Source organism: Myxine glutinosa, chromosome 4 (genome assembly GCF_964187855.1).
Source record: "Myxine glutinosa chromosome 4, kmMyxGlut1.1, whole genome shotgun sequence".
In the NCBI taxonomy this organism is placed as follows: Eukaryota; Metazoa; Chordata; class Myxini; order Myxiniformes; family Myxinidae; genus Myxine; species Myxine glutinosa.
This window is the reverse complement of record NC_136264.1, coordinates 158253743-158275471: the sequence shown is the minus strand read 5'-3', so window position 1 is coordinate 158275471 and position 21729 is coordinate 158253743. Positions and strand designations below refer to the sequence as shown.

General features: G+C 39.3%; 1 protein-coding gene across 1 annotated transcript in view; it reads left to right on the top strand.

Annotated features, from left to right (window-relative positions):
• The window catches only part of LOC137412487 (TNFAIP3-interacting protein 1), a 67284-nt gene extending 47399 nt beyond the window's left edge, over positions 1-19885 (top strand). Inside the window, exons 15-18 of the mRNA XM_078776659.1 lie at positions 8106-8186; positions 9950-10075; positions 10200-10274; positions 18179-19885. Of these exons, the coding sequence (XP_078632785.1) occupies positions 8106-8186; positions 9950-10075; positions 10200-10268 (276 nt within the window). The 3' untranslated portion in view covers positions 10269-10274; positions 18179-19885. The remainder of the gene's footprint in view (positions 1-8105; positions 8187-9949; positions 10076-10199; positions 10275-18178) is intronic.
• The last annotated feature ends 1844 nt before the right edge of the window (positions 19886-21729 follow it).

Here is a 21729-nt window from a genome sequence, read left to right as displayed (position 1 = left end):
ACTGGAAGGGACTGCTTCGAGAGATGACATGAGAGATGAGAGGAGAGATGAGCTGTGAGCTGTGAGATGAGAGATGAGAGACGCTCCAAACCAAAAAGGAGAGGTACTTGGAGATGCAACAAGCTTTGGAGAGACGCGCTGAGAGGAGGGAGACGGCTCCACCAGAAGGAGAGGAGCAGGTGTGACCGAGCCAGCGCGTGACGTCCACAGCATCAGCAGCGTCGACGCGACTGAGGGTTTTCCCGCCAAAAACGCGAAGAATTGGGAGCTGCTACCTCCAGCCCTGCCGGTTGCAGGGACCTGACCCTGCCTCCCTCTCCAGCAACCCACCTCCGCCATTCCTGCCTGCAATTTCCCCCGTGTAAGTGTGAACGTCGTCTGTCCTAATCGTTGTCCTGGGGTTAAGTAAATTGAATAGTATAAGCTAACGATTCACTGTGTGACTGCTTCTTCCATCCATTGCTTGTAAATAACTTTGGTCGCTCCTTCTTTTTGCTTGTGTGTGTATAATAAATCTGTTCTTCCTCCGTACTCTGTCTTCTTCTCTTTTCCTTCTCTTTCGGTCGCTTTAGAGGTTTCCCGATTGAATATCTGTGGTGCGATCTGGTCAACGTTGGGGGAGTCGGGCCAATTGGGGATCCTGTAACGGTCGCGGTTGGACCATCCGCTCGGCCCAAAGTAACATCTAAACCGCAACCGTAACAATATATATATATATATATATATATATATATATATATATATATATATAATACACAAAATACACATATATATATATATACGTATATATATATATATACATATACAGTGGAAGCTTGACTTACGAGTGCCCCAACTTACGAGTTTTTCGAGATACGAGCCGTCGCTCCGGCGGTTTATTGCTTTGAGATGCGAGCCGAGATCCGAGTTACGAGCTTTCGCCACCCGGTCACGTGGTTATCTTGCCGTTCAAGTACAGTATCTCTGTCGTATAGCGCTGCATTTTAGTTTTCGCATTTCGGTTATTTTGAGTTTACGCCGCCAGGTGGGTTCTGGTCACGTGGTTATCTTGCCGTGCACGTACAGTACGTATCTCTGTCGTATAGCGCTGCATTTTTTTTTCCGCATTTTGGTTATTTCGAGTTCACGCCGCCAGGTGGGTTCTGGTCACGTGGTTATCTTGCCATGCACGTACAGTACGTATCTCTGTCGTATAGCGCTGCATTTTTTTTTTCGCATTTTGGTTATTTCGAGTTCACGCCGCAAGGTGGGTTCTGGTCACGTGGTTATCTTGCCGTGCACGTACAGTACGTATCTCTGTCGTATAGCGCTGCATTTTTTTTCTTCGCATTTTGGTTATTTCGAGTTCACGCCGCCAGGTGGGTTCTGGTCACGTGGTTATCTTGCCGTGCACGTACAGTACGTATCTCTGTCGTGTAGCGCTGCATTTTTTTTTTCGCATTTTGGTTATTTCGAGTTCACGCCGCCAGGTGGGTTCTGGTCACGTGGTTATCTTGCCGTGCAAGTACAGTATCTCTGTCGTATAGCGCTGCATTTTTTTTTCGCATTTTGGTTATTTCGAGTTCACGCCGCCAGGTGGGTTCTGGTCACGTGGTTATCTTGCCGTGCAAGTACAGTACGTATCTCTGTCGTACAGCGCTGCATTTTTTTTTTCGCATTTTGGTTATTTCGGAAAATTTCTTAGTTTTAACCATGGGGCCTAAGAAAGTGAGTGGCAAGTGCAGTGATGAGAAGAAGAAGAGGATGATGTGCTTGGATATAAAACACGCAATCGTCGAAAAACATGAGCGAGGTGTCGAGGAGGACGTATATAACGGCAGAGGAGAAGAGCATGCCAGGCCACAACTTGTTCAGAATGCCGGCGATAGCTCGCCTTCTCTTTGTGGAAAACACGGTGAGATCCTTAACATCCAACAACTAATGGGACGCAAACGGGGCGCCCAGTTTAGCGGTACACACATTGATGAATCACCCTGCCTGTGAAACACCGACATGACAGGTTATAGCTGGGTCGGGATTCAAACCCAGGCTGGACAGTTTAGAGTCAAGTGTGTGTACCTCCAGTCCAGGCCATCCTGCCAACTTGTATGCTGCATACAGGTGAAATATAAAGCGCGAGATATTTTTATATATACTGTATATTTTAAAAAAAATTGGTGTGGTTTTTGGCGGGCTGGAACGGATTAATAGCATTTCAATGCATTTCAATGGGGAAATTTGATTTGAGATACGAGCAATTTGAGTTACGAGCTCGGTCACGGAACGAATTAAACTCGTAAGTCAAGGTTCCACTGTGTATATATATATATATATATATATATATATATGATACACAAAATACACATATATATATATATACGTATATCGTATATATATGATAGGTGACCCCACTATATGTGTGTCGATGTACATTTGTCTGTACGTGTGTGTGTGTGTGTGTGTGTGTGTGTGTGTGTGTGTGTGTGTGTGTGTGTGTGTGTGTGTGTGTGTGTGTGTGTGTGTGTGTGTGTGTGTGTGTGTGTGTGTGTGTGTGTGTGTGTGTGTGTGTGTGTGTGTGTGTGTGTGTGTGTTATTGTGAAACTGCATGTGCAGGTGCAGCATCTAACTCAATATGTTGAAATGTCACACACGTCCATGCCCGTGGGATTCCCACGGGTGACCCCACTAGTATATATATATAATATGTGTGTGCGTGTATGTATGTATCAGTAATGTCCGGCTTCCTTCTTGTAACTACAGTGCAGTAACTGGTCTTTATTTGGATTATGCTCGTACCATATCCTGATGCTGTGTGAACTTTGCTTCCCCGCTGATGGACCTCTGGTAGCTTTTACTCGTTGCTGCATTTGGGTCTTGGGGTGATTGCTGGATCTTGTCTTGTCTGGGTTCTTCCTTACTAGGGCATGCCCGTACTATATCTATATCTAAAATTATATCCCCCCCCTCTATTTACATGAAATGGTTTGGTCCAAAGCGAACGGCTTGCGAGTGGTGACAATCCCCCCCCTCTATTTACATGCAATGGTTTGGTCCAAAGCGAACGGCTTCCGGAGTTTGGTAAAGCAATCGCCATCGCGTGCACAAACGCGCAGGAAAGCGAATGAATCGCAAATTCGTTTTTATTAGTTTTAAAACTTAGTTTAACGCCAACATAGTTTGCAAACGTGAAATAAATGAATACGCTCTCAAATGTGCCATCCGAGGCAGAGTGTGTCCGCCACGTTCGGCACACGCGATAGTTCGCTGCTCTCTGATTGGTTGAATCGTTTTTTGGACATAGCTCGGTAAGTAATTGTCCGATTAATATGAAACCTTGAAAAGGCACATCCTCGGGTCCCCAGCAATATACCTGGCAAGTTTAAAGTATATCGGACCCGTGGTTGTCGAGAAACAGCGGTCACAGACAAACAGACGTACAGACGTACAAACGTACAAACGTACAGACAGAGATTACTGGAATTATAGATAGATATCCATGATGTTTGTCCTTTTGATCATTATTATTACTAGGGCATGCCCGTACTATATCTATATCTAAAATTATATCCCCCCCCCTCTATTTACATGAAATGGTTTGGTCCAAAGCGAACGGCTTGCGGAGTTTGGTAAAGAAATCGCCATAGCGTGCACAAACGCGCAGGAAAGCGAAAGAATCGCAAATTAGTTTTAATTAGTTTTAAAACATAGTTTAACGCCAACATAGCGGCAACATAGTTTGCCAACGTGAAATAAATGAATACGCTCTCAAATGTGCCGTCCGAGGCAGAGTCTGTTCGCCACGTTCGGCACACGTGATAGCTCGCTGCTCTCTGATTGGTTGAATCGTTTTTTGGACATAGCTCGGTAACTACTTGTCCGATTAATATGAAACCTTGAAAAGGCACATCCTCGGGTCCCCAGCAATATACCTGGCAAGTTTAAAGTATATCGGACCCGTGGTTGTCGAGAAACAGCGGTCACAGACATACAGACATACATACATACACACAGAGATTACTGGAATTATAGATAGATGATTGTTATTTTCATTTATTTATTTATTTTCCTATCATACCTCTCTTTATTCTTACTTCCCCTTTTAATTACTTTGCCCCCCCCCCCCCCCCAGCCCCTCTTACCTGCATCCTATTTTTCTCTTCACTTTTAGGGCATGAGCTGCCCGCCCTCGTGTTCACGAAAAACGACCAGTTGCTGACTTTTATCCGGTTTTAAGATTAGGTTAATGGCTGTCACTCCCTGATCCACTGGGCATTGTCGGTGTAGGTGGGAGAACCTTTTAGTTCTATACCAGGTAACGCCTGCCTTAAGCAAGGCAACCCCTCGCCAATAGGTATCCTCGTCAGCCTGTTTCTTCTGTCTGGTCTGAGCCAACCGGACTATTACTAGTCAAAAACCGAAAAGAGTGACAATAATGTCAGGCTTACGAAAAACGAAAAAGCATACAGCGTCAGAATGAATCGGTATGTGTTGTCAAGTACTTGTAAAGCTGTTTTTAAAAAGTGTAATTCCTCCAGATGTTTGTGTTGTAAAGTTTTTAGACCTTGTGAAACTTTTATCTGTCATGTGACAGGTAAGACTTTTGTTGTTGACTGTGAATGTTTGTTGGGATGTAAATCGAAGTGCGTTATTTATCTTCCTACTTGTGGAGATTGTGGATTGCAATATGTTGGTAAAACTTCTCAATGTTTACATCAGCGCTTGAATGGACATCGGTCTAGTGTATCGTCCGGTATTACGACATATTTATATAATCATGACGATGAGGTTGGGCATGATTTTAGTCATTGTTCTATTCAGGTTATAGATTCAGTTCATGTTAATGATTTTGATAATATAGAGGAGTGTGATGTTGAGCTAGAGCGCAAAGAAGACTTTTGGATTAGGACCCAATGTGTGATCTATCCTTTGGGCCTTCATTTTCGAGTACAAGGTACTGGGTCAGCTTCTCTCAGCAATGTTTCCAGTAATGAGTATTTTGCTAATCCAATCAGAAGGACACCCAGAAGTCATTGGCGTCATAGTCGGGGTCGTATAGTTCCAAAAATGGCAATTTCAGAGATAATTGATAAACTTAAAGGTTTTTATGAAGGAAATATTTTTTATGATTTTTATGTTCTGCTGAGGTCATGTTCCAAACAAGTCTTTGCTTATATTCTCCGGAGTTTGGCAGGTTTATATGATGTGTCTTTTTTGGTTGAAGCTTTTTGTAGCAGTGTTCTTACAAAGAAGTCTCCTCCCAAAGTTGATAGGCTACACGACATTTTAGTTTGTGATTTTTGTAGTAAACAGGTAGATAAGCTTCGACTTCATTCTATTTTTAGGGATAATAGTTTTGAGAATTTATTACCCAATAAAGTTTGGGAGTGAGCCCCATTAAAGGTTTATTTCACCTTCACGAAGACCATAGGACGATCCTTATTCAATTGCAGTAAATTTCTTAAAACTCTTAGTTCAGATATGGTAAAGGACATTTTGGAGACTGACTGTGCATGTTCATCTTCCCCTTTTTTGTATGATCCTTGTGGACACGTAGTTTCTGGGGATGTGAATATCATTAGTAATAGTGAAATTGGGGATGTGATGAAAATGGAAGCCAAATATAGGGAACCAGTAACTCGACCTTGGCGCTGTATTAGGTCTTCAATCGTAGATTCCGTCTCTAATTTTGTTAACAAAATGTGCGCCAAGTTGAAGTTATCTGTAAACAGTTTCAATGCATGGTTTAACAGAGTTGTGGAAGTCCTGGAAAATAGGATTAAGTTTTTTAGTAGTCGGGGCTTGCTTTCACTGGGTTGGTCTAAACCAGTGTTAAACAAGCCGAGTGTTCGTAAACACATTCAGGATCTGGATGATAGCAGCCTTATCCACTGGAGCTATGATGTATCTAATAATTTTGTTGTGGTTTGTAAGAATTTTGATGTGGAGGTTTTATTAAGAGAGTTAGGCATCAATACGGTTACTTTCACCAGTACAGGAAATTGCACATATGTTCCTTGTCATAAGTTGCTCCAGGATATTATCTCTGAGCATAAGGAAATTGAAATTAACAATTTAAGTATCAATTGTAAAGATGTGAATCTTTGTATTCCTTGGTTTCTCTGGATCCCCAAACTTCATAAGAACTCATACAAGTATAGGTTTATAGCTGGTGCCAGGCAATGTACCACCAAACAGTTATCGGTTATAGTTAACTCAGGCTTACAAGTTGTTGGGGAACAGTTCAGGAAATATTGTTTTGCAATTGAGAAGAATTCTGGTGTTAACACTTTCTGGAGCATTAATTCTACTTTGGAGTTATTGGATAGGATTAGATGCCTCAATATCAAGTCAGTTGAGGTTTTTGATTTTTCAACTTTATATACAAATTTTGGATTCATCACTAGTAAGGGATTCACTCTTCAAAGTAATTGACAATGTTTTTATCCCATTTAATAAGTTTTTATGTGTCAGTTTTGATAGAACATCCTTTTCTAAAAATAAATATTCAAGTTTTCATTGTTTTGATAAGCAGAAGTTTAAGGATGCTGTTAATTTTATTTAATTTAATACTTTTGTGTCCTTTTGTGGGATAACCTTTCAACAGGTTAAAGGTATTCCCATGGGTGGGAATTGCAGCCACCTACTAGCGGACATTTTTCTTATTTTCTGTGAATTTTCATTCATGCAAAAACTGATGTTCAAAGAGAACAAATTCGGACTTGTTAAAATATCGTCTCATACGTGTCGTTACATAGATGATATTTGTGTGGTTAACTATAACTCTTTTGATCGGCTGCTTTACAAGATTTATCCAGATAGTCTGATTGCAAACAAGAATGGTAATGATTGCACTGTTGATTGTACTATTAGTTAGATGATTGTACTGTTAGTTAGAGTTGGACAGAATTTCTTTAGTAGAAGTGTATATCATAAAGTTGATGATTTCAGTTTTCCTGTAGTCTTGTATACCTTTCCAGGTAGCAATGTACCAATTAAAATGGGTTACAATGTCTTCTCATCTCAGTTGCTTAGATTTGCAAGAATTTGTTCAGTGAAGAATGATTTTGTGGAACGTGCTGAGAAGGTATTTTCCATCATGTTAAATAGAGGATATTTGGCTGATTGTTTGATTAGGTCTTGTGAGAATGTCTTTAGATTCCATCATCACCTTTTGTTTAAGTTTGGTTGGTTTTTATGTAAACAAGTTCCTATTGCATTGCATTTGATATAAGTATTAAATAATGAGGCATTTAGGTAAAAATAATATGTATAAAATGAATAATATAAGTTATAATTTTATATAAGTTAGCATTAATGTGATTGGTTGGTGGTTTCTGGGATACGTAGTGCAGCATAGTGGAATCGGTTGTGGATTACAGTTTGAATATTTGAATGGCAGTTTGAGTCAATGAGTGGATGCAGGTGCTGTGTAATGGACATGTCTGTCAGGTGGAGTATTTATCGCTTAGTATATTGTTATATAAAGTAATTTATGATTAAATTATTAGTTTGTGTTAATATTTCAAATAAAAGTGGTAATTAGATAAGTTTGAATAAGGATATTGCAATATTGCATTGCTGTGTTGACTAACTGTCTGGACACAACTTTGAGGTTGTGGGTCCATTGATGTTGAGTAATCTACTGATATGGACCTGCAGTCAGGGTTGTGGATCTGCCGTTTAGAGAGGTTCTCGGCTAAAAGGATCGAAACCTCGATGAAAAACGGTTCCCAGCTGATGACCCGGGCAGTTGGAAAACCAGTCATTTGCTTATAGATTAAGGTTATAACTTCAAATATAAAATAGCTTTCACAAGTACTTTCAAGTACATAATATATCTATGTGCGTGTGCGTGTATTGTTAATGCCCGGCTTCCTTCTTGTAACTACAGTGCAGTAACTGGTCTTTATTTTGATTATTCCTAATGCTTATCTACTGTTGTGCTTCTATTAAGTTGATAATCTTTACCCTTTCGTACATAATGATTTCATACAGAAATGAGGTCAGCAGGCTTTTGTGTAATATGTTATGGTAATGTATCTGTATTAGAAATATTAAATGAAGAAATAGTCATGAATTATTCCGTTACTTTTGATTATACATTTTATTTATCCGCTCAATTGCAGTTGATCAATATTGAAGAAATTTTGGCGAAAGAGAAACAGGAGAAAGAACACTTGCAACGGTTGATGAAAACTCACAGACCTGTAAGGCAGTTTCCAGGTTTTCATCTTTCTGTTTTATTACTTTTGTGAAAATGTTTTTACATTTTGATCCTGTTTGTTGATATTTCCTCACGATTGTCTTCCCTTTGAAGAATTTTAGCACCTGTGAGGAATATGGTTTAATGTGTTGCTTTGCATGCTGATAAACAGGACAAGAGTGATCACGTATATGGTTACATCTTTTTACCCTCGCCTGAGGAGAGGGTATTGCATTTGAGTTCGTTTGTCTGTCTGCCTATTTGTTACTTGGCAAAAAAATTTTTTTTTTTTTTATTTCTTTATTTTGCAAGTATGTTGATCACTCCGGTTTGTGTGTTTGTGTGTTTGTTTGTTTGTTTGCTTGTTTGTGTGTTTGTTTGTTGGTTTGTTTGTGTGTTTGTCTGTCCGCTCACTTATACTTGCCTACAGCTCAATTTTAAACCGATTATCACGAAACTTCACCAAATGGTAGAGTTTGTGGTCCACAAAATCCTATATATTTTTGAGGTCAAAAGGTCAACATAGGTCAAAGGTCAACCCCTTTTTTCCAAATTTCTAAAATCCTCAATTTTCATCTGATTGACTTGAAATTTGAATAGGATTTTCATAGCAGCTAACTGAATTCAATCACCAACTATTTTTGAGATCAGCATAGGCCAAAGGTCAACCACTTTTTTTTCGAATTTTTAAAATCTTCAATTTTAATCTGATTCACTTGAAATTTGAATAGGATTTTCATAGCAAACTGAATTCAACCACCAACTATTTTTGAGGTCAAAAGGATGCTCTGCCGAGTGCCATTCTACTTTGTTCTGTTTTGCCACGTGTCGCTCTATGAGTGATTTTTCATCTGTCTGTTTGTTTGTCCCCACAGAATAAATCTGATTTTCTCTGCAACCGTTGGTCCCATTGACAGGAATTTTCCACCCTAGGTGCACGTCCTCCTGCAGAATTTTTTTAATGCTAATTATGACGTCAATGGTCACGTGGTGCAGGCGCCATCTTGGAAAACCAAAAAACGTTGCACCTCTATATCTCCGAAAGTGCTGCAGAGAAAATTGTAAAGAACTCTCCATGGGGAATACCATATGTTAATGATGATGTCACAGGTTCTTCCATTATGACGTCATAATTCGACAAGTACAAAACTTCATCTGATTAAGATGAAATTTCTTGAGCGTCATCTATTGATAAATTGGTGGAGGAAAAAAATTGATGACGTCATCAGTCACGCGGTTCAGCGACCATGTTTTTTTATACAAAAGCCTTAAAAATAACTAAAAACATGTCCCGGCAAGGGTCTGCAATCTCTGATTGCTCTTTCTTGTTTGTAATTATTATTGCTAGTGGGCACTCCATGTTTTAGAGTACAGGAGAAAGAATGTGAGATGAGAGCACAGCCAATATGCTCCGCTACAGTCTTGGAAATGCACTTTATGATTCTTGTCATTTTTATAAGAAATGTTGTTGATCACAACCTGTCATACATACTCCATATAAACTATTCTATAAAAAGAGCCGTGCGTGCAACTACCACCCATTGGTTGGACAGTTTGCCTGACGGGTGGGGGAGAGGAGTTGAGTGGGGGTGAGGCTTTTTTTGTTGAGTTGTCAGAAGTGAGTGCTTGTGGCTGTGTATGCATGTGTGCATGTGTCACTGTTTGGGGGTGGTTTGAGGGGAGGGGGGATTCACCCTTTGGGTAATAAAGATTATTATTATTATTATTTTTTCACTCTGTGGATTGTGACCAAACCTGTCTTAGCAGCCTGAGCGACGGCAGGAGGGGGAGCGATGTGGTCCACTGTTAACACAAGGAAATTACCGACAGGAGGGTGATTGGGGAGATCGCTTCAGAGGCATTGAAGCAATGCGCTACCCACCCCGTGATAAGGTAACTCGTGTGACATGATTGCCAAATTGTTTTGCTGGTTATTGTCTCGTTGTATAGTTGTATACAAATTTTCTACCTGCATGTTTCACCATCTAATTCTTTGTTGTCTTTATTTTCACTACAGCACTGGGACTACCGTTCAAGGCCGCCTCCACCATACCATCCAAATCTTGATGACATCGAGCATGACTAAATTTTGGTATGTTTGTTGGCATTGCGAAATTATTTGATTGATTTTTTTGTGGGGTGTGTTGTGATTTAGCTTCAAAAATTATTCAAGCCCTATTGTTTTAATTTATTTATTGTTTCTTTTTACTGTGAAATATAATGCATCACAGCTCTGCGGTATTTCACAACACACAAAACAGCAGATGAGCAAGCACAACATTCGACGCATTACTTGAGGCATCATTATCCTGCACACGCAAAGCAAAAAGCAGTGTTAAGCAATTGGGTGATGTCTGTCTGTCATCAGTTTATGATCGAGGAACAACTTATTTCAATTGATTGTTATATTTTGAACACAAATTGGAACATGAATCGGAAGACAAGTTTGCCGTTTTTGTTGATAAACTTGCCGTTTTTCCATGCTTTGGCTTTCAATTTGATTTGTCTCGATTCAAACAAAATTGAGAATCATTCCAAACAGGAAACATTGCTTTTGAGGATGTCATAAAGTACACAAACAACAGGCATGATAAACTAATGTAACATGTTAGATAGGGTAGGGTAATAGCCACTGGAGAAAACGGCAGTAAAACCCGAAATAAATTTATTTATACGCCTATGAACCTCTTTGAAACCTTAATTTTAATTGAATTATATACTTGAACTCTGTAGAACACAAATTGCCCGTCGTAATACTTCCACAAACCTCCAGTTTTGCAGTACTTGGACCTGTTCTATAGGGTGGTGCATAAGGGTGGTTGGTGTATTAGACTGCTTTAATAGCACGAAACTTCCGGATTTATTTCTTGTTTTTCTTCTCGGGGGAATTGGAATCTGTTGAGGCAGTTCCTAGATGGGCTAACTTCATCCTTAGCCATGCTTTGCTCGTGTAGTTTTGACCCTCAGCAGCAATCAATAATCGTGTACCATCATGCTTGAAAGTGCAGCTAATACAATACTATTGGCTGATGTTTATTTTTTTAAATTTATTTTTTGATAAGTTGAGCAAGGGATCATGGATTAGCTTTGGTATTTTGAGGCACAGCACTAATACATCAATTGGAAAAATAACACCATAATCAAAAGGAGAACTAATAAAGGTATCGGGGGTGGAAAGATAGAGGGAGGAGCATGGGAGCGGATCTCCCTTTTGGCACACGAATAGAAGGTAACCTCTTCATGGGTCACCTCCATCAATCCAAAATTTGGAAGATTGTGCAAACTTAACTATGTTGTATTTTGAAGGATTTTGCCTGGTATCCTGGTGGATAATTAACTTTTTTTATTTATTTATAAATCTTCACCTGAATTACTGGTTTGAATTTTGATATTTGGGTTTTCAAAGACTGCCATTGTGTGATGCCTGGAGGAAACCTCCCAAATTGAATGTACATTCAAACAGTTTCTTTGTGTCTATGAACAACAAAAGTTGATTGATTAGCATCGGTCACTGATTTGGGATCATACCTTATGGTTTGGTAACATCAGCTTGTATGCACAGCCAAAGGTTGCAATCTTAGTTGCCATCCATTACTTTTGTCAAAGGTATTATTTGTCATTTAAACCCACGTCTATTTAGTCTCACCCTGTTGACACTGTGAAAACCTTTCACCCTTTGGTGTTCCACACTCCTCTTAGCCACCATGTTTGTTGAGAAAAAGAAAAGGTACAATATTAAGTGCAGCATTGATGTTGGTCAAAATGGGACCTGATATATTCTTTAATACGTATCTATGGACCTATTGAGTCTTCGATCTTTAACATGGCATTTCTAAACATTTCTGTGCATTTTTTTTCACACCTGTTTGTTTGTTTCTCTGTGTCTGACTGAGCAGGATATATCAACAAGTTATGGACGCATTCGGCCAAATTTTGGTAGTAGTCGGGTCAATGTAAGGTTTGACCCCAAAAAAATTTATAATAAAGGTTTTTTTGTTTTAGGTGTATCATTAGGTTGTACTAGACCCCTGAAAAAAAGTTTACCAAAATTTGACTCCGGGAAAGTGGTTAATTAGCATATTTTCAAAATGGCACCCCCCCCAAATTTTCAATGTACAGGAAACTTTTTTATAATTCAAATTAGACCCTATAAATGTATTACAAATAGATAGAAACATGGTTGGTTTACATAATGAACACATCAGAAAACTTCTATGACGTCATTATGACGTCAATGATGACGACAATGAATAATACATGCATTTTTATCAACTTTTTTCAACAAATACACACTTTGTGAAAAAAAATTTTTGAAAATTTGATCTGCCTATACAATACAGTATTTTCTGAAAGGTCTGTGAATAATACATGGTTATTGGTAGTGACGTCATGACACCATGCAACCTAGGAACAAATCCCTGCATCACCGTATGACCATATGAAGGGAAATATCATGTCAGCTGGTTGTCCTTACAGAAATAGGCAATGAAATCAAACTCGTCCATAACACACTGAATGTCAGAAACCACTAAGAGCCTTTAAGTTATGACTGTCACATACCATTAGTCATCATCGTCACTGTCTTCTGTGTCATCTTGATCCATTGGACGAACGTTGTTTGGGTTTTCACAGGATTCAAGTTGGCATTCTCCACAAGCAGAGGTGCAAGGTAAACCGTACCTCCTACATGTACAGCGCTGTGTTGTGCAAGCGGTCGTGCAATTGCAATGCACAATCTTTAACAAATTGTCCGGCGCAGGGTTTTTTGCGGTCATAACTGGTGCGAATTGATTGTCCTCAATTTTCCAACCCCAGTCAGTGGCATCCAAATTGCTCTCAAGTCCTAGCCATGTCATTATTTGATAGTACGCACGCAGGGAATGGAATTTTGTCGCAGATGCAGTTGGTGGGAGTCTAGCAGGCGCAACAAAGGATGATGCTGAAACCACTTTCTTTTTAAACACCGAATGTCGCAAAGAAGCAAGATAATCCGTTTGCTTTCCGGAAAACAGTAAAACCATCGACTGGTTACCATGCTGTTCTATTGTATCCGCTGTCTGGCCAGGTTTGGTAAAAGCAAGTGCACAGGATTTTAACTGTTCATCCCCTTTGGCAACTTTCTCAAAGAATGTTTTCTTTCCCATCCCGAAAACCCGCGATGTGTGCCAATAGCACCGAGCACGTTCATCAACGTATGGAAACTTCCTAACATCAACGTAATGTTCTTCAGGTGGCTCCACTCTGGTGAATTGTAGATTATTTCCGAGGCCTTAAAGAACAAGGGTTGGTCGAATGTCACGATTGGCGCAATCTTGTGTTTCGCTGCTAGGTCACAAATGAAACTAAGTGTGGAGAGTATGCAAGTTGGCTCACTTGGATACATGTCGATCATTGGTAGGAATGTGACAGATGATTTTCCAGGGTGGTCAGATACGCTATGAACTATGTTCATCATTCCCTGCCAGTTGGGTGTGTCCATGTGGAAACAGAATGAGAGCTCCCATAGAATGTCTACAACTGGGACAGGACAGTGAAGTTCTGGAAGTTTTTCAAACATAATGTTACGACGTGCAAATGTGGAGAAGCGATAATCAATGATATCAACCCGTGACATTTCTTTCACATTCAATTTGGAAACGTTTTTCCTATTGACAACATGGGTTGTCACCTGTCCTGGTGTTGTTGCTGCCACCATTCCCATTCCATGGAAGGTTCCTTTTCCATCCAGAGTTATGATATTGTGGTCAACATTATCAGCAGCGAATAATACTGTACCAGATGATCCTTTCCCAAGTAACTCTGGTGCAACCACATCAGCAGCATTTTGCAAGAATCTCTGCACCTCCCCATAAGAAGAGCTAAACCCCATCACAGACAAGGTGTCAATGAGAAATCGTGACTTATAGACATGGTGTAGCTGAGTAGCAAGTCCTATTTGAAGTGGCACTACAAGTGCCCGCGGGCGAACACCTTGTATTATTGACTGCCCGATAGCAGCAACTTTTTCATCTTTATCTGTCCCCACAAACAGTTTATTCAACATGGTACGCAGTGAAATCGGCAAGTAATCTAATGTAGTGTCTAGTTTGAGGCTCTGCGAAGAAGGATATCGATCAGTGACTGATGGGATTTCAGTCTTGATATCGCACTTCAGGAGCTTGGCAGCTGTAGCAATGATTGCACGTTTCTGACTTTCGGAATCACCATCTTTTGAAGTCTCGAAATAGGTACGAAGTATTTTTGCAGTTTTCCCCCTCATCGTCACTATATCCTGAAGCCCTTCTACTTCCGCTATGCATATAGAATCATTGTAGCGTTCTATCAGTTTTTGCTTCAAATATTGACTTCCATATGGCACAGTCTTCTTCAAGTAAGTATTCACCCATTTTGCTCACAAGTTCAGATATCGTAATTTGTTCTTCATCATTGCTTTCCAAATATTCACAAACTGTCACAAATGCTTGTCGCTGGTCCTCGTTTGTGGGCCGCCCGATGTGTTTTGGTTTTTGCACTGCCTCTGATCGAAACTGGTCTGGCATTTCCTGCCCCAATCGAAAGTAGGTATTGCAGCGTTTATGGTAAACACAGTCAGAAGCTTGCAAATTTGTACCAAGATATTCAATTCGACCCTGAACAATATGCGCCCAATCATCGTGTCTTTCTTTGCAATGTTTAACTATCGTCTGAGGGAAACAGTCAGTGAGAATCTTACCGGCACTTTCATCATGTCCATGAGTACCCTTAGAAATTTCATGGCCACAGAAGAGGCAGTCCTTTTTAGGGTCATATGGCCCTAAGCTAATACGGCGGCTCTTCTTCTTTACAGGTGATGATGATTCAGAAGAACGTTTTAAAGCCTGTTTGATTGCTTTTTCATTTGTCCACGAGGATCGACATTTCTTGTGTACTCGTTGGTTTGGTCTTGCGACAACATCATCACAACCCCTTTCTTGGCTTGATTTGTTGATTTTTTCAACACCCTTCCTTGAAAGTTTGGAAACATCAGTGTCCTTGGCGTCTTCCAAACTCGCTTTGCAAATTGGGCAGACGTCTTCGTCAAGCTCTCCGTTATCCAGTTTCAAATCCTGAAACAAAAAATATTTATTTAAGTCTTGGTAGTAAGGAAAAACAGTAATGATTCATGATATCATATGACGTAATTGAGACAGCAACGTCATTATGATGTCACAATGACGTCATAGAAATTTTCTGATGTGTTCATTAGGTAAAGCAACCATGTTTCTATCTATTTGTAATACATTTATAGGGTCTAAATTGAACAAGAAATTTTTTTTCTGTACATTGAAAATTTTGGGGGTGCCATTTTGAAAATATGCTAATTAACCACTTTCCCGGAGTCAAATTTTGGTAAACTTTTTTTCAGGGGTCTAGTACAACCTAATGATACACCTAAAACAAAAAAACCTTTATTATAAATTTTTTTGGGGTTAGGCCCTTATTTTTCATATATTGACCCGTCTATAGACTGGTTGAGTGTGTGACAAGGACGAATTGATTCGATTTTTGTGAAGATTCACATACAAGAGGTTTTTTTAATTTTAAAGTGATTCTTCTCCATTGAGGTGGGGCTAAAATGGATATAAAGCATGATGTCTCAAAAAGTGGTGGATGAGTTGTGACAACATGCTGGATGAGTTGGGTAGGTGACGAGAACAAGCCGATTATATACTGGATAAGGTCCAGATGCAAATCCGGCCTATCGGTAGAATACAAAACGTAAACTGTTCAGCCTGGCGGAGATATTCGCTCCTCCGATTGTCGTTCCAGTTTATTTTCTGGAATTTCTAGTCTTTACCATCAAACATTATCTGTCCTCCATAGACCGACCTTGTACGCTTCTTCAGGTCAGCTTATAACGTCTGGGTCTTTATACTTTCTTTTTACAGCATAGCCCGTTGGGCAGTGCCATCTGGAACATTTGTTTGTCCGTCCGGCTGTATGTATGCATGTCCCTCACAAACGTTCACCAATCAGAGCTGAGCATCTGGTCACATGACAGGGGGGCAGAAGATCCTCCACTCAGCAGATCCAAGCCTGGCTACTCCGTTGTCAGACTGTCGATCTTCTTTCTTCCTCCATCAGCTGTCAGCAGTGTTCTTCCTTGTCCCGTCGCCTCCACTGAAGCAATGTTGTGACACCAGCTCCTCAGAGATATGTGTTTGCGGAAACTTGGAAATGTACATAATGATGATTGAAAGACTGTTGATCGAGGTATGCTAACTGTCATGGGAAGCATGGAGAACCTGACGTTTCCGACTTTAACAATTAGTCGAAGCAGGCTTGACAGACGACTCCTGAAACGTCAGCATCTCCTTTCTTCCAAAGGCAGTTAACAAGCTCCTTTCATAACGTTTGGTCGATTCAACCCATCATCTGAAGCCTTCATGAAGACCAGTTTTCTATTACGCGATGATTTAAATTGACTTGTGCATGTCTATTTGCTTGAGCAAGGAGGAGGAATATTCACAAGGTTGGTATTGCACACCATTCTGAAATCATTTGTCAATTTCAGAAGGGTTTTGAAGTCGACTTATTTAAAAAAAAAAAAAAAAAAACTTTTACATATACTTTTACAAATAAACATACATACATACATATATATATATATATATATATATATATATATCTATATATATATATATATATATATATATATATATATATATATATATATATATCATACACACACACACACACACACACACACACACACACACACACACACTAGCGTCGTTACTGAGGAACGGGCTTATTTTAGCTGAGGATAATGACTGTACCTGAAATGCTGTGTTGTCATGATTTACACCAATCATAATACAAACAATTATTTTGCACAAATGTATTTGTTGTGTTTGTAATATTACATTTTTATAGGCAATTTAGGTTGAATGTTTTTTTTTCAAGAAAGAACCCCTCATCACATACCTAGGGGAGGGGTAGGTGCAGACTGGAAGTTTGGGACGATTACACCTCACCACCACGTAATTCAAAACACCTCACCACCAAGTAATTCAAAACACCTCACCACCATGAAATTGAAAACACCTCACAGCCATAAAACACGTAATAAAAACACCTCACCACCACGAAATTAAAAACACCTCACAGCCATAAAACAAGTAATAAAAACACCTCACAACCATGTAATTCAAAACACCTCATCACCAACTAATTCAAAACACCTCACCACCACATAATTGAAAACACCTCACCACTACGTAATTATAAATACCTCACCACCACGTAATTCAAAACACCTCACCACCACGTAATTCAAAACACCTCACCACCATGTGATTTAAAAACATCTCACCACCATGTGATTTAAAAACACCTCACCACCATGTGATTTAAAAACACCTCACCACCATGTGATTTAAAAACACCTCACCACCACATAATTCAAAATACCTCACCACCACGTGATTCAAAACCACCACAACGTTATTAAAAACACTTCACAACCACGGAAACAAAAGTTTGAGGGAGTCGTTAAGTGACAACACAGACACTGCCCAGATGTGTAGATATATAGATTGCCGTTTTGTCATGGTTTAAACCAATCATAATTCAAACAATTATTTTGCACAAATGTATTTGTAATATACGTGATATCACATTTTATAAACAATTGAAGTTGAAAACTTAAGTTGGGGAAAAAACTTTTTCCTGAAAAAATTCCAAAAATAAAAATAAAAAAAATTGGAAAATTTTTCAAAAAAAAAGTACCCTTTGGACATACCGACGGGAGAGATATGTGCATACCAAAAGTTTGGTACGATTTCACAAAAGTTTGAGAAAATAGTTCAGTGCAAAGACAAGACAACACACAACACAACACAGACACTGCACAGATATGTATGTATATATATATATATATATATGAAGATTTCCCTTAGGCAGGTCGTCTATTGGATTGTTTATTTTGTTTTCTGAGTCTGTGGTTCTGATTGTGCATTGTAACTGTGTGTGCAGGCTTTTAAACAGATTGAAAAGATGGAATGAAGAGTGGCCATCTTTAAATTCCGAAGGAAATGGATTCAGTACCTTATTTAATACAATTTGTTATTTCCTGCTAAACGTTATATCTCATTGAATCAACCCTATTGGAATCGAACAATACATGTACGTTCTAACCCGTTAATTTTAAGTTTCTCTTGTTCGCAATAGGCTTGTTTCTCTCTGCAGAGTTGATTTGTGCTGAATTATTTTTCAACACATTCAGGCTCTAGCGACTGGGCGTTAAACACCGGCGTATGATTGTGTGGAAAACTGCTTTCCCATATCTTTTCAGTCATGGTGTGACGTTTATTTTCATCTGTCTGTTTCTATAACACTTCTTTAACAAAACCCGACATGTAATCAATGTTCATGACTTACGTATGATTAAGTAGGTGGGTACTGCAGTCATGGGTTGCTCTCAATTTGATTAGGTCGGCTTGATTAGATGAGGTAGGCCTGGGTTGTTTTTATCCCAACTGGAGATGACTCTCAATTTAACCATTTTAAAAATAATAATAATTAAACTTGTGTTTTGCACTGACAACATTGTAGGTTGTGGTGAAAGCAGGAGAGAATGTAATTATGAATTGCTATAATTTGACAAAAGTTTAATTGTTAACAGGAATTCAAACATTGTGCCATCCGCTAGCTGTGTTGCTTGATTTCCCCATACTCTCTTACTGTCACCCTCTATTTTGTCATTACTATGACATCTTCACTACCTGTTTTTAAGTGAATCTAAACACGTGTTACAAAACAAACACTGAAGAGAAGCAACATTGACCGCAACCTCTTTTGCTTCTTCACTCAACATAGGCAGCAGATACAAAATGTTTAACCATAAAAAAAAAAAAATCTTTGCTTCGAAATACTAATTTTACATTTGTATTGAAGGTTATATTTGAAGGGGTCGCAGGATTGCATAGACTGTAGAGGTACGTGCACTCCGTTCTAAGCTGTCTCACCAGGATTCGAATCTACGTCCAGCTATAAACCATCATCGCAGTGTTTCGCAAGCAGAGTAATTCATTATTGTGTACATGGTCCACTGGAATGACTTTATGCCTGGGTCTCTCATCTACCACTATTAGTTATAGCCTGGCCAGCCGGTCTATGAAAGGCTTCAGCCAATAACATTCCCCAGCCAACTCTATGACGTGGTAGGAATAGTTTAGGCCTTTAATTAGTAGTAGTAGTAGTGCATTAACTACTTAAAGTGTATTGAGCCCCCCCCCCTCCCCCCCCCCCCCCCCAGGGCACCCTCTCATTGACTGGATTTGCATGGAGTAGGGTATGGTATATATTTGCATAGGTTCAAATGAGCAACTCTGCGAGATCTCTCGATTTCCATTGTTTTTAGATGTTATTTTTTCAACATAGAAAAAAATTAACCAATTTGGAGCTTTTTAAAATCAATTGATCAAAACGTTGAGCTCCACGTATGGGCAGCTGAAGGAAGTATGACTAAAACCTTCATAATGGCCGCTCGAGATACAACTTCGTTTTTTGAATCTTGCTTCCTTTTTGAAAAATGTTAAAAAGACAGAGGGTGGGGGAGGTGTCAAATATTTCTCTTTGAAGTTTGACTTCAAGTTTTGTTTTTCCCAGGAACCAAACACTTGGTGGCTAATTGGATGGAAATTAGGGGGCGATGAGTGTTGCATCATTTGAAAGAGCATGAAAAAATGTGTCGATTAAGCCTAACTTCGTTTTTTCCTTTGTTTTTGAAATTCCGATTTCTAGGGCTAGGGCTTAAGGGCCCCACCTTAAGTAGTTAAAGGTTGTATCTAGCAAGGTATTTCAAGAATTAGGTGTGTTGTGAATTTGCATAAATTAGACCTTAAATACAAGAACCACCTTTAGAGGCCATTTTTCCCCGCAGAGCAGGGGTTGGCCTTTTTTGGGCACCGTGGTCCCCTTTTTGAAGCAATGTTTTATGGCCGGATGCCCTTCCTGCCGCCAACCCTGTTGGTCGCCTCTTGTGACACACAGGGAATTACCAGTGAACTGGTACTCAATTTGCCGACCTCGGAAGGATGACAGGCTGAGTCAACCCCCCTGGTGTTAATTCAGCGATCGACCGGGATTCAAACCCAGGATCCTAGGATCCCAAGCCGGCACCCTAACCGCTAAGCCAACACCAGGCTCTGTGTGCAACACTCAGGACAGTGTGTCAAATTGAATGAAGCAGAGTAATCATAATTTTTGTTGACGAGAAAGTGATCGATATCAATATTGCTTCTTTGTTTTGACAATATAATCAACTCGCTTGTCAAAATGTTCAAACTTTTTCAAGCAAAATGTTATGACTAAATGCCTAAATGTACTACAAATTGGTGCTGCATTGACACACTCAAGGTGGTGTGACATGTGGATTCAATTTCGAAGGCAGTTTATCGAAATACCTAAACTATCTTCAAAGATCAGTTGCATCGCTTCGGAAAAAGTACGTACAAAATTTAATAAATCGAACACTTTTAATCCAAGAACTGAAGTGAAACAAATAAGGTTTGTTTTTGCTATTATTGTGGCCAAATTTGTCTGAAATGATGACACTTCAATATGTCACATTTACAATTACCATAGTTTACAATTACTATTATTTGTTGTATCTTTGTTTCTGTCAGAAGAGTTGATTGATAAATACAATTTGCTGGCTTTTTGGAAGGTTGGCTTGAACGAGGTGGGGTTGAGGAAGATCGGAGACAAAAGGGTATAAGGTGCCCAAGAGGATGCTGCATGATTTTGCAGGGTTGTTGTTCAAATTATTGTCCTTTTCATGTTGTAAAACTGTCTGCATACGATTATAAAATATCAAATTATATATAATAAGCATACACTCAGTAGATCATTATTAATATCTAATTAGTAGATCATTATTTAGTAGATTATTCGATAATATCTAAGCTCTCAATAGAGAGCATACCTCCACCTGGTTGGCCATATCACTCAATGGTGAAGAATCACTAAAAAAATTATACTAGCTGGATACAGATCTGGATCTTCACCAAAATTGAATTGATTCTTCCTTGTCACACACACAACCTGTCCAACAAGTTTCGTCCAAAGCCGTGCAAAACTTTTTGAGATATCCTGCTATATGTTGGTTTTATCCCTATCTACCAATGGTGAAGAATCACTTTAAAAATTCTAGTAGCCGGATCCGAATCTTCACCAAAATCTAAACATTTCGTCCTCGTCACATATGCTACATCTCTGCCAAATTTCGTCCAAACCCGTCCACAACTTTTTGAGATATTTTGTTCACAAACGGACAGACAGGGGTGAAAACATAACCTCCATCCACCTTTGGTGGTGGAGGTAATGTCTGTAAGACCAAATCCCTGAGTTTTGCTACACCTACCTTAAAGAGTGAGACTACAGAGTGATTGAAAAGTCGCAACTTTTTTTTTAAAGGCTGTTCTTGTGGTAGGTACTAAGTCTCATAGACGATTTAATTAAATTATGTCTTGTAATTTTTTTAAATGTCATACGTACTGAGGTTATGTTATTCACCCGTCTGT